This window comes from Protomyctophum bolini (genome assembly GCF_963924005.1).
Source record: "Protomyctophum bolini genome assembly, chromosome: 14".
Classification (NCBI taxonomy): Eukaryota; Metazoa; Chordata; class Actinopteri; order Myctophiformes; family Myctophidae; genus Protomyctophum; species Protomyctophum bolini.
In genome coordinates this window covers 16,712,825-16,726,374 of record NC_137875.1, presented here as the reverse complement: position 1 = coordinate 16,726,374, position 13,550 = coordinate 16,712,825, and the positions used below count along the sequence as shown (strand labels likewise).

The 13,550-nt window shown below is 44.4% G+C and overlaps 2 protein-coding genes across 2 annotated transcripts in view; one reads left to right on the top strand and one right to left on the bottom strand.

Moving 5' to 3' along the window:
* Window positions 1-7,708, bottom strand: part of hpse2 (heparanase 2) — a 128,172-nt gene extending 120,464 nt beyond the window's left edge. The window contains exons 1-3 of the mRNA XM_080782245.1: window positions 7,088-7,708; window positions 3,115-3,272; window positions 1,117-1,278 (exon numbers count right to left, since the gene is read on the bottom strand). Of these exons, the coding sequence (XP_080638371.1) occupies window positions 1,117-1,278; window positions 3,115-3,272; window positions 7,088-7,497 (730 nt within the window). The 5' untranslated portion in view covers window positions 7,498-7,708. The remainder of the gene's footprint in view (window positions 1-1,116; window positions 1,279-3,114; window positions 3,273-7,087) is intronic.
* A 4,320-nt stretch (window positions 7,709-12,028) lies between these two features.
* The window catches only part of LOC308328427 (metal transporter CNNM1-like), a 34,534-nt gene continuing 33,012 nt past the window's right edge, over window positions 12,029-13,550 (top strand). The window contains exon 1 of the mRNA XM_080782243.1: window positions 12,029-13,174. Within this exon, the coding sequence (XP_080638369.1) occupies window positions 12,160-13,174 (1,015 nt within the window). The 5' untranslated portion in view covers window positions 12,029-12,159. The remainder of the gene's footprint in view (window positions 13,175-13,550) is intronic.

Genomic DNA, 13,550 nt, shown 5'->3' with positions numbered 1-13,550 from the left:
TCAACGGCCTCAGACAAGCCCGTTCTTTTGCTACACCCGTTCCGGGTGTCACTCAAGAACGGCATATGACGGCATCGCGTGAAGCCCACAACGTTTCACAGAGTTTATGAATCTGCTATATACTTTAGAATCTGCCACACTATACCTAACATAACTTAACTGTAGCTTGAGAAGATGACAATGCAGGCCCACAAGAATGCACATCAGGCACGCAGCACTATGTAGTGTGTGTGTGTGTGTGTGTGTGTGGGGGGGGGGGGTGAAACACCAGGTTTATAGGGAAACACATGATCAATGGTCTCAGCCCATTCTTTCACTACACCAGTAACATAACTCACATCTCAACCAAAAGCGTTCTCTGTATGCTCTGTAAAATGTATACACCCACCTGACGTGTTAAGTGGTCAGATGGGTGGGCCTGGCCACGGACGTTTTAGAGACCTTGAAGTGGGCCCTGATCCAGGAAAGGTTGGGAACAACTGTTCCAGTAAATCCCATGATCAAGGGTCTCAGACAAGTCCGTTCCGTCGCTACACCAGCAAAACTCACAACAAGTCACTCTCATCTCCACAGAAAGCGTTCTTTTCAAGTCCTGCATTTCCACTCTAGTTAGTCACGGCAACCGATAAGAAATGCAGCCCACCCAAAAGGCAAGACCCCAGCGATCCCCCTGCGGTGGGCTTGAGTTAACTCTAACCAGTGGAAATGTCAGCGCTGTGTTTACTACCCCTCTGCTGCTGTAGCCCTCCATCCATCCCTGCATTCCTCTTTTACAAATTACATTTGTCATTCTGAAAGCTGATGGTTTATATCGGCATGCTTTGAACCTCGCGTGTGTGCATGCACGCATGTGCATGAGCGTATCGGCTCTGCTGTCCACAGCGTGTGTGTGCGACTGTGCGTGTGTGTGTAAGAGAGGGCAGGGCCCCTGTGGGTGTACGCATGCCGTCCATGCGTGTGTGTGTAACCCACACAGGCCATTCTGTTTCATGTCAATATTATGTGGCAATGTGCTTGAATGTTTATGCCAAAACGCGTGTGTGTGTGTATGTGCGTGCTTGCGTATGTGCGTGCGTGCATGTGTGTGTGTGTGTGTGTGTGTGTGATCTCTCTTACCTGTTATTGTAATGTTGCTGTAGATGTTGGAGAGTTGCTCTTTCAGCAGCACAAGCTGCATGGTGGCTGCCTTCTCCCTCTGCAACTCCAGCATCATGTCCGGGTGGTTGGCCAGCTTGCAGCCCTTCTGCTTGTCCAGGGCGATGTCACTGCGCACGATGTCTGGTGGACGGACGGACAGGGTGCCGCAGAAACAATTATACAGCTCAGTTATTTCATCCTTTGTCGTGTACGGCAGCGTCACACACACGTCGAACATATAAGCGGCTCCACAAGTTCACAAAAGTGCCATTTTGGGATATGCAACTCAGTCGTACAAAAAGCTATTCTCGTGTGTTACTTGGCTAACAGTCTGCACATCGGAAGCACTGAAATTGATATGAAGATAAATAAATGAATAAACTTGGTCAAAGCTTATCTATAGCTTGCTGCTTAGCAGAAATGGAAATTCATAGATTTGTTTAAAAGATATTTTAAAATAGGCCTGTACTCTACAGTATTTTCTTGAACGGAAATGACAAACAGATGACAGCTGCCTGTCGCAACTTCTTATTTTTTTAGGTGCAGTTACATTCTGTGCAGTTATGAAGCATTCGAAGATTGTGGAAGAGTATAATCTTGTGTTGAGAGAATATACGTCAAATCGCATCTAGCGTTCTTGAGGGGGTCTCAGGGGGTCCAGGGGGAGAAAAATGAGGGACAATTTAAACACTTATATGCCCCCATTTTATTTTTTGTTTAATTTCAAAACATGTTGACAAAAGGTGACAAATCAGGTTGCCATGGCCAGCCTCTTTTTAGATAGGGGTCCGTGGCAAAATAATTCACAACAAACAGTCTGGTCACCATGCACTGGTCAGTGCTTCTCACAGTGATGGGGTCTGGCTGGGGACCCCCAGAGGTCCTTGGGGGGGTTGTCCAGGGGGTTCCCAGCCAAATTGAAAATAGCTACATTATATAAGCTCACACAGTGCATTGAAATGTGACTGTGAGCTTGTAGATCTGCTATATAAAAATTACAACATTTTTTGTAATGTTTTCATATATATATTTTTAACTATTATTAGGTGTAGCTAGCTACCTGCAGCTGCTGCTGGCACAGCACATGAGCATATTTCCGGGTCCGCGGCCAAATAACCTTCATAATAAATTGGGCGTCCTTCAAAGGAGAGTTTGAAACCAAACCACTATATAGTGCTATACGTTCCATTCCATGTTCTTCGACACTTCCACGGCGAAATGAGGCCCTTATACTAGGCCTATAAACCAGGCTTCAGCGAACTTTTCCCACGACAACTCCCGCATGAATCGATATGGCTATAGTCCTACATACATTTCACTGGCCCGAGATAGTCCCACATTCCACGCATACGCAATAAATGTCATGTTCGATTTTTCACCCAGATTTAATTGAGTGCCCAAATTAAAAGCACCTGTTCTCAAAAAGGATGAGTCCCAACGCTTTGATTTTTTCTTTTTTGTGTATAGCTCGCGCCCGCGTCTGTTTCAAATGGAAGTATTTTCTGCACAGTTGTAATTGATTGCCACCTCGTCAATCACAACCAATTTAGCCTCAGCTGTGTGTTAATCAAGTTTGGGAAAAAAAGTAGCCGAACACGTTCACGTCCCTAGACATTACATTTGAGGATTAATCTGGAATAGGCTAAAATAAAATAAAAATAAAAACATTTACTGCGTTTAGCTACTTGAATATATTGAACAGCCTATATTTAAAATAATAATTCAGCCTATAGTTTTTAGTTGTTTTTTTTATTCTGAATAGTCCCATTTAGGTCTACTTATTTTGTAGCAGCCTATAGACTCCTGCTGCTGGGGTGAGAATGATGACATAGGCCTACCGTAGTCCTACATCAAAAGTCGACTATAGGCCTGTACTGTAACCTATATATATAATAGGATTAGGATATATGGAAACTTGTGAAAGTGGGGTTCATGATTCATCCGTCAAACATAATATTAGGTGAATTTACTACTCACCATCTTCGTAGTTTTTCAGATAGTAATCTGGGCCAGCCTGTCCTCTGAACTTTGCCAGGTTCTTGAGGTTGTGGAACTGCAGGAAATCGGTCCTCTTCCCCCCAAAGCGCAGATATGCTGGGGACAGTCCCCGGGCCAGGGTCACCAGGCGCTTGGAACTGAACAACAAAACAACACAGTACACACACATGAAAGACAGCGAAATATGCTTGTAAAAAATACTCGTAGCTGCGGGGGGGAATAGTTTGTTCATAGTATTGTGTTTGTGAATCAGTGGACCATGACACAGGTTAACACAACTCTTCTTTACTTTCAAACTCAGAGTAAATAATATAACAACAACCGGAGAAGCAGCAACATCACATCATCATCATGTTGTCTCAGACTGAAGTACTAGATCACAGAACAACTAGAACTAGAACAAGAACACAGGAATATGCAATGAGCGCAGCACCATCAAACAGCTGTCAGTCAGACATAACACATAGTTACACGATAGCCTATATATATCATAAACTGAAACGCATCGCCACCGTGAGTGAGTGAGTGAATGACAGGGCAGGCTTCAAAAAGCTTGCGTGTTAGATCAGATCGCACGCTTTCATCTGAAAACTTTACTGTTCCAGACCATGCAGGCCCAGAAATGTGTTACAGTTTTTTTCCCCCCATCTGTAATATTATTGTCTTTTAGCTCCATAAATATTTGGAATTAGTGCGATATTTGCCACGTGAACGAGAAAGGGGTTTCGTTTCACTTAACACACAACAGCTTTTCTTTCGCAGTAAAGATTTCACAGTGCAATCCTCCGTTAATTTACCTATTTTGTAACTCCCAAACATGCACCGACCGAGCATGTATATAGCTCGGAGTATTTTTTTTTACTGCAACTGCTCAACAGCTACACACTTTGTACCTATACTAGGCCTACTATAATAATGATAATAAACTGTTCAGGACAAACCTGGCCAACAGCTGCAGCAAATGCATATTATATTATCCAGTTGGTGTATCAGAAGAGCTGATGCAGTTTATACAAGCCTCTAAAGTTACGGGACATTTGAAAGAAAACAATAGACCTTATGTGAAGGCTGTATGAAGATAGCTTACGCTATGACGCGGCATTATATAGACTAGCTATATTAGGTCCGTCTATATATATATATATATATATATATATATATATATATATATATATATATAAGGCCTACATAATATATGCCTTATACCCTTTCACTCAAATGCATAAAAAAGGTAAAACAACTACTTTTAAATGGACGTATAACCGATTTTTGTGTGTAGGCTACAGTACGCACCGAGCCTTTCGAGTTTCGACTTACTTGAAAGATAACATAATATACATGCTGCAGCTTATGTAATGTTTATTTATGGTGAAACATTTGAGTCCAGACCCGAATAGTTCTGATGATCCTCATGGGGGCTATCCGCAGCCCCGCCTCCCCCCCCAGCCCCGCCCCCCCCCCCCCCCCCAGCGGTGAAAAAAAAGAAGTTGATGTTTTCTCGCGTTTACGCTGATATAATGACGTGAAGCTAGCGGAAAGGCATTTACGTGGATTTCATGTGTCCCGACCTAGACCTAGAAATGCCTGTGATCATTTAATTATACTTCGTACTAGTCTATATATATGATATATAAATGCCGAGTGCACTTGCATGCCTATGCATGCATTCTAGAGGCAAGTCCCATAAGGAAACTGCCGATTGCGATTGCGCTGCTCACTTGACAGCCTTCTCTAGGCTACTCGCAGTGCAACGCGTTGTGAGCTTGTAGATCGGCTCCCGTGGACTCGCGGTGCATGTTAAAAAACAAACTCACAATTATAATAAGAACATAGGCCTACACTTATCTGCATTCTGCACTGTACGAATCCAACGTTGTTTAGTGTTGTTTAGTGAGTCAGTTCTCTGACTGTCAGTGTGTGTGTGTGTGGGGCGGACAGCAGCATGCGGCCGCTGAACCGAGTCCAATCTGGGTGAAATTTACATTGGAAAATTAATATAACGGCGCGGTGAGCCCGGCAAGGACAGAACACGGCGACGGCCCGATAAAAGTGCCGTTGGAATAGTAGCTTCTTCGGCAGGTTTAAGCGGCGACAGGCTGGCATCACTGGAGAACTGTAGCTTCCTCTGTCTGGACGAAGCGACCCTTCTTTAGCTGGTGGTGGTTTCATTGTGAATGAAGTAAGCATCACACTGACACAGTGACACTGTACTGTAGGCATATTTATACATACCTGGCTAGGTGAAAACAAAAGAAACCTGATTAGCATTTGAGTACTTGGTGGCCGCACCCAACCCATTTTAACACCTCTGAACAGCCAGTGGAGAGGTTCACATTTTCGGAATGTAACATAGTATGCAGTCTGTGACAGAGTCAGAAAATCTGTAATGTAACTAATGTTAATATAAAATGTCCACGAAAATGTTCATGGGGGCTAAAAGGGGCTATTTAATTCTTCATGGGGGCTATAGCCCCATAGCCCCCACAGACTCTACGTGGCTGTTTGAGTCTGTGCATTGGATTAAAAAAATCAATGAATTAATTTGAAGATTAATTCATATTTCGTCACATTACAGAAAAAAAGAAAACAGCACTATTTGATTCATGCAGTTTGCCTTTGAGCAAAATTGACCTATTGTGCTGAAAAGGTCAAACTTATTATTTTGAGCAATGGGCCTATATTTTATAATATTGAAGAAATGTTATATATATATATATATATATATATATATATATATATATATATATATATATATATATATATATATATATAAACGAAACTGCTGACTCTCATTAACCACATTTTCAAACGTTTTAAAATGTATTTCTTTCCCATTTTGTTCAAAAAATTTCAAAAATAGCAGAAAAAAGAAATACAGAAAAGCATACCTATATACAACCTCACACGGCATGCTTACATACATGCAAAGTATTGGCAGCGTGTATATCTGCTATTTTATCTATTTATCTATAAGTCGAATATATATATAGGGCTTTAAGCAATGAGAGGGAATTTAATTAAATTATTTGCTGTTATTTTTTGTATACATGCTAAGATAATTCAATTTGTTAAACCTATAATTCAATATGCTAAAAGTCGGCTATAATATATAGCCTGCTTTTGAACTTGAACTGAGCCGCTATATTAAGCCTCTTTCAGTCAACAAGTTAATCTGCAATAACTCTTTACCTTCTGGGGGTATTTAACACTTTTAACAGAATCGTCCATCTTCTGAAATGCCTTAACTGACATTAGTTATAATAACATGTACTAGTAATAATGACATGACACATTTCGTGGACTATTTTGAACCGTCTTTGCAAATCGCATATAGGGGCCTATACAGTAGCCTATATAAGAACATATTTGTGAAACAACAACATTTAAAGTCTAACAATTTAGGCTGTACGATTTTACATTTGGCATATATCACGTGTTCGCTATAGGCCTATACTTTGCACTAATATAATAAGTAGGCTACACTGTTACATTTTTTAAGTGTGTTTGTTGCATGAACAAGCTAACGACTATATATGGCCTGCAAGAGGCACAAAATGCGATCACAAATAGCATAATTATGGGCATATAATTATGGTGAGATCATAATATCCAACCGATTCTAAACTTTACAGTCACTTGTTGATTTGGCACCATTCAAACACCATGCAGTTAAAGAGAAACGCTTTGGCCCGTCCTGGGGATGGAAAACGCACGCGCGCCACGCACGAAGCAGCATAAATCCAATTCCCAAGATTTCCCCAACGACGATAAATCAGACATCATGGTCATGGACACTGCTGCAAATCGATAGAGGAGAAGAGGGCTGCTGCTGCCTGTTGACAAAAAAAGAAAGGAAGGGGGAGAAAGGGGAAAAAGGGAAGGATTTTCCCCTCTCTCTCTCACTCTCTCGCGCGCGCTCTCTCTCTCTCTCTCTCTCTCTGCAGTCTCTTACCTCAGAAAGTCCAGCCAGCCGTCTTTAATGATCGAGGGGTCCAGCTGCAAGGATAGGAAGTTCTCATTCAGGACCTTGACGGCACTGCGCGTGTTGACGTCCAGTAGAATGAGAGTCCGCTCCGTGAACCCCGGTGGTCGCTGCTGCTTCCCACTACGCGCCGCCGCCGCCGCCGCCGCGGATCTCTGGTGGTATGCGGTGGAGGAGGAGGAGGAAGAGGAGGAGGAGGAGAGGAGCACCAACTGCATGAGCAGCACCAGAGACGCAGATGCCAGCCACCGCCTGGGAGAAGGACGAGAAGGAGAAGAACAACGTACTGCCGGGGAGGAGGAGGAGAAGAAGAAGGAGAACGCCGGTGATGGTGGACACGCGTGGCGTGACGCGCCGCCGCCGCCGCTGCAGCCGGGCATCTCTCAAGTGGTGCGGTGGTGGTGCGCACCGCGCGGGGAGTGGGGACCACCGCTGTGTCGCTTGTGAACGGAGGAAAGGTGAGGCCGGGCCGCGGGGGGGAAATTGCAACGTCTTCTTCTGTTCTGTCTGTGGTGCCGTACTACTAAGCCTACCCTACAGTTCCGACCGTCCGCCCCGGTTTCATAGATCTGGTCCTTCTTGTCTTCCTGTCTGGTTGTCTCTCTCCCACTCCCACCCTCCTCCCCTCTCTCACTGACTGTCCCACACCCTCTCTCTCTCTCTCTCTCTCTCTCTCTCTCTCTCTCTGCGCCCCCCCCCCCCTCTTCTACGCCCCTCGCCGGTCGGAGGAGTTTAGTGGGAGCTGCAGTCAAAACAGACTAGAGCAGAGGCGCGCTGCACGCCTCGCGGCCAGCCTCCTCCTGTGAGGGAGCCAGAGGCTGGGGGGGAGGAGAGGACCCAGCGCCGCCCCCATATATAGAAGGTTCCTCAAGGTATATACATTCTGAACTGATGAAGCTTTAAGAGTGATCTACTGATCTCATCTCGCAATGGCTTTGACTTAACTTTAAAGCCATCCGAGAGTACACATACGTATACGTAAAAAGGGTATTTTCTTTTTTAATTGCAGAGATGAGCGCAGTGAGGTGATCTATTAGAAGTAGACCTAAACATATAAGTAGGGTGATTTTAATATATTAGGCCTTCATGGTTAGACTGTTGTAATAATAAGAAGCATAACATGTATCACTGGAAACGGTGCGTGACTGAATGATGATGGAGACAGCCAGGTCGTTTTATGAATGAATTGCGCACGTGTATTACCTAATAATAATACTTGCTGTAGCCTGTATAGTTTATTTTTTGAGAAGAAATACTCGTATGGTTACTTTAACCAACGATTTAAAAAAGAATCGTTCAATGTCAATGTGGAAAACATCAATGAACAAATACATTATTAAACTGGAATCGAAGAGCGAAGGGAAGGCCCGCGAGGGCCTGCTTGTCCACGATGTGTTTAAAGTTACATCATCAATCATCACGATCATCTATATATTGTCCATCACATCACACCACATAGAAACGTGTCTTTTGTGCGCTCCTGCATAACAACATAAAAACACACGATATGATTACAGGATTTAATGTAGGCTATATACAGCAATGGAAAAATTGAAAAAAAGAGTCGAGTATATATAGCCTAAGCTAAATGTTGCTGACACATGTAACAATATATGCAATAAAGGTACCAAATGCCAATATGTATATATGTATGTTGAAAATGTATTGTTATTTATTTGCTATACTGACAGCTTTAGGCACGCATGGCTATTTGCTAAAATGATTAATCCGACACGTACACAAAGAAAGGGAATACAAATAATATGCATACCTGAACAGATCAGCATGGACCAAAATGTGTCCAATACCATTTAGATTTTCCTTAATTTATTTCTCCTTTGTTACCAACAAGTGATCTATTGCGCGATTTATAGCCTACAAGACGGGTGATATTTTGGAGCTCTTGCGCATTTTGGCGTCGCTTCAAAAAGATAGGATGCTTTTGAAATAAATCCGTCATATATAGAACTCCCCTATAAAGCTTTTTTTAACCTTTCTGTGACATTTATCGCCAGATGTGGGCTTCGTTGTTAGCCTTCAGAGAGAGAGATAATATGGGTCTGCACTCTGCAGGAAAAAACGAATGGATGCTCTTAGCGATATGTCACAGGGAAGCGCGGTCGATCGAGGTCATGCACTGGTCTCCAAAGTATTAACATGAAAGGAGATGAAAGAATATACTATATGAATGTTCTATTTTTAGCCCATATGAGCCCTCATATATATATATGTAGACATTCAATTGGCATTTTGTGATCAATATGATGAGCCTGCCATGTGCCATATATGTGAACGATAGTTTGTTTGGCTAAAAGTGCCTGCAGTGAAAAGACTACACGAGGACATGTATTTAAAACACACACGCACACGCACACACACACACACACACACACACACACACACACACACACACACACACACACACACACACACACACACACACACACACACACACGCACGCACGTCTCATGAGGTAGCCTATACTTTTTTACGCCGGTATATGAATCTTGTCTTGCCTTAAGTTGCCTATATAGTATTTTCTTTTCGATGCTTACATGTATGTTATATATAGTTACTAGTTAGCCTGCCTTATCTGATTTAGATTGACACATGGCCTAACATGAAATGTGTATCTTCATGGTAACTTCAAATGCAGTTGGCACTTTGTAACGTGCATTTTATTTATTTACGTATTCTTTGCATTTTATTTACGCGACCATAAATTGTTAAACGTTATCGTTGTCATGAAGTTTCCCTCTCAACGATTATGCCCTTTTATTTATTCAATTATTTTCCCATTGTTGCGCAAAAACGGCATTGGCTTAATATTACAATTAAGCATTGTGGGAAAAACTCAGTAAATGTAAACTTTTTTCCCCTTTTTTTAAAGATGAACCATCAAGTCGAAATTTATTCACACATATCGAAACACAGGCGGAAGTCACTTCGTTCTAAACTTTGATTGACTGGCATCTTAAAATAGCACACTGACAATGTTTTAACATGCACTTAAAAGCATTATAGAGCTCTTTGAACGTGAAATTCTTCCAAATGCAAAAACAACCTATACGGAAATCATGTTCCAATGTTTAACTTAACTTTAATGGGCATGTTTAAGTCATATGAGAAGTAGCCTGCAAATAAAAAAATACGGTTTTTCTTTTTTTTTTTGCTGACAATTTGTGCCTCCTCAGTCAGCTTTTATATAGGTCTACATTCGAGTTGTGGAAACTGATGTAGGCTAGCTGTTTAGACATAGCATATAGCGATGTCGCGTAACTTCCCACATAGCTAAAACAAAGTAGGCTTATTATAATGTCTCCATAATTAAAGATATTTTTTATACGCCCAGGGAAACGCGTGGTGTATAGAGTTATGAGTTTAAGTGGAACTGACTTTCAAGAGCGTAACTTTTTCCTCCTGTTGAGGGAAAGGTCACAACTTTACTGGATACAATTGACCTCGTCTGCGGAACCTGCAGTCTGGATCAATTGAGGTCCTGTGTGTGAGAGAACTTGAAGGACCGAGGCGTGTGTGTGTGTGTGTGTGTGTGTGTGTGTTTAAAACAATGCAAACGGCGCTCAGTTAAGATGCAGCTGCGCGCAGGGGAGGGTTGGTTTACAGTCTATGGTTGGTTTATAAGAAAAAACTAAATACCGGACAACATAACTCGAGTCCTTTTCTAACCTTTTCTTTCTGGGGACGGGGGTATAATATAACCATATATTTAACCCCAAAGTCCACTATAGAATCCCAACATAATTCGTGTATAAATCCATCGTGTATAAATCAGCCGTTGACTGTGCTGATAAAGGATTAAAAGCTATTATGTCAACTACTTTGATGACACTTTACATATTTATTTATTCTCCTGGGCGGATTGGTTGACAGGTGATTGCACCCAAAAGGGGTCGGGATAGACTAAACTATACACACAACTATAGTGGACAGTGTCGTCTATAGGAATATTAAAATAGGTTAAAAAATAATAATATATATCAGATGTGTCTTCATATAATATCCTAAATCAATGCATTCCTGCTGCTAAACAGAAGACACGGTGGCGAAAAAGGTGACGATACTGCCATCTTGTGGACATTTTGAAAAGGGCAAATAAATAAATAATCACGTGAATTGGAGGCTGCAGCCGGATATGTTACACTGCACTGCAGCTAGTGTGTCAGTGTGTGCACTGTAGCCTACTATCACCCCGACACAACCAATCACTCATGTAGTCACACTGATCTCTCGTGAGCGAGCGTGCGTGCGCGTGATCATGCATTCGCACGCACATATATTGCAGTCACATCTTGCACTATTTGCTGAGTGAAAACGTCATGGGTTTCCGAGGCTAGTGCTGATCTTGATTGATTGATTGATTGATTAATTTATTAACAGATTGGATAATTACAGTAGGCCTACATCAAGCACAAAACAATACAAAACTCTTTTTACGACACCACGTCCACAGTTAACACTTGCCCACCATGTTCAATTCATCATAAAATCAGATCGGGTGAAATGTAATGTGCATGATGATGGGGTTCATTGTAGGGCATTTCCTTAATTTCTATTTTTAGAAACTGGGAGCGCGGCATACCATTGCGTCATCATAGCGTGTGTGTGTGTGTGTGTGTGTGTGTGTGTGTGTGTGTGTGTGTGTGTGTGTGTCTCACACACTGTTACACACTGTGTAACCCCGTTTAAGACAGAATCCAGTGTTTCCCCTCTCTACACCTCCCCATCTTTCTCTCAATCCGCGTTTCTTCTCCTCTCCCCCTCCTCTCTCCATCTCTCTCCCACTGTGCCCCTCTCTCCCTCCCCTATAACTCCCTCTCTCTCTCTTTACCCCCCCCCCCCCCCACACACACACACACACACACACACACACACACCTCGCTCTCAGTCACTGGCCAGCTGTTTCCATCGATAGGCTCCCAGCGGAGTGAAAGAAGCGCTGCATGCAGATCATGTGATCTTCATCATCAGCTCGCTCGCGTGTGTCCTTCAGGGGCTCTCGTTCATTCATTCATTCATTCAGGATGATGGCTGCGGATGCTGCGGATGCTGCGTGCCTCCTCCTCCGCCGCCGCCGCTGCAGCAGCCTGCCGCCTCGCATCCTGCATCCTCCTCCTCACCACCGGTACCACTACCACTCCTCCGCTACTATCATCATCATCCTCCTCTCGCTGCTCTCAGTGCGACCGGCCGGAGCGCTGCTCGGCGTCCGGCCCGAAGACACCGAGAGCGGACAGCTGTCCGTGCAGGACGGGATGGTGCGGGCGACTGAGGGCACCCGCTTCGTGCTGAGGGTGTACTACTCGAGGGACCCCCACCACCACCACAACGGGACGGGGGAGCAGCAGCAGCAGGAGGGGGGCGATAACAACAACAACAGACGGGACGCCGCGCCGTGGATCGCGTTCATAGAAGAACCGGGAGGGGACCGCGGTAAGGATGACACCGAGGAGGATACTAGTCCGCCCGGCCGAGCGAGACGCACCAACAACCCGTGCGCCGAGGAGAGCGCCCGGAGCTCGGACATCGAGCTGCTGGGCTCCTTCAGGTCCACCGGCGCCGCCTCGTCCAGCCACAACTCCGTGCTGGTGGAGCTGCTCGCCAAGGACCTGCGCCGCGGCGAGCGGGTCAAGTACTACTCCATGTGCGCGTTCGACGGCGTCAAGTGGGAGCACCTCGCCACCAGGGACTTCTGGCTGGCCGTGGTGGAGAGGCCGCCGCGGGCGGACGCGTGGCTCCAGGCGGCCGTCTCGGCGCTGCTGCTGGCGCTGTCGGCGCTCTGCAGCGGCCTGAACATCAGCATGCTGGCGTTGGACCCCGTGGAGCTCAGCGTGCTGCAGCAGAGCGGCACGGAGCAGGAGCAAAGGCACGCGCGCAAGATCGAGTCCGTGCGCCGCCACGGCAACTACATCCTGTGCACGGTGGTGCTGGGCAACGTGCTCACCAACACGTGCTTCGTGGTGTGGACGTGCCAGATCCTGCCCGGCATGACGCCGCTCTGCACGGCGCTACTGTGCACGTTCGGCATCTTCTTCATAGGTGATTTGTTGTTGTTGTTGCCACTATAAAAATGTGGAACGCCCTATCGAGAGCCGTTAAGAAATGTAATCCCGGCCTATAGACTCCTTCAAAACCGCCCTCAAAGAGCACAGAGGTGTACAGACGGCTGCACTTCGAAAGTGGCCTCACCCAGTCACCCCCTCTCTATTTTTGAGGGCCTATGTCCAACTTTTAGTGTGCGTGTAAACACAAACTTTGTCACAAACATTAAATGCCATTGATATAATGAATGGCCAGTTTTGAGTGTTTGTGTAAACACAAACATTAAAAGACCAATGATTGGCCAGAATGAGATGCTGATGACATATGATAAGAGCGCCACTCACTTCAAATGGGTATTTTAATTCTGTAGGCT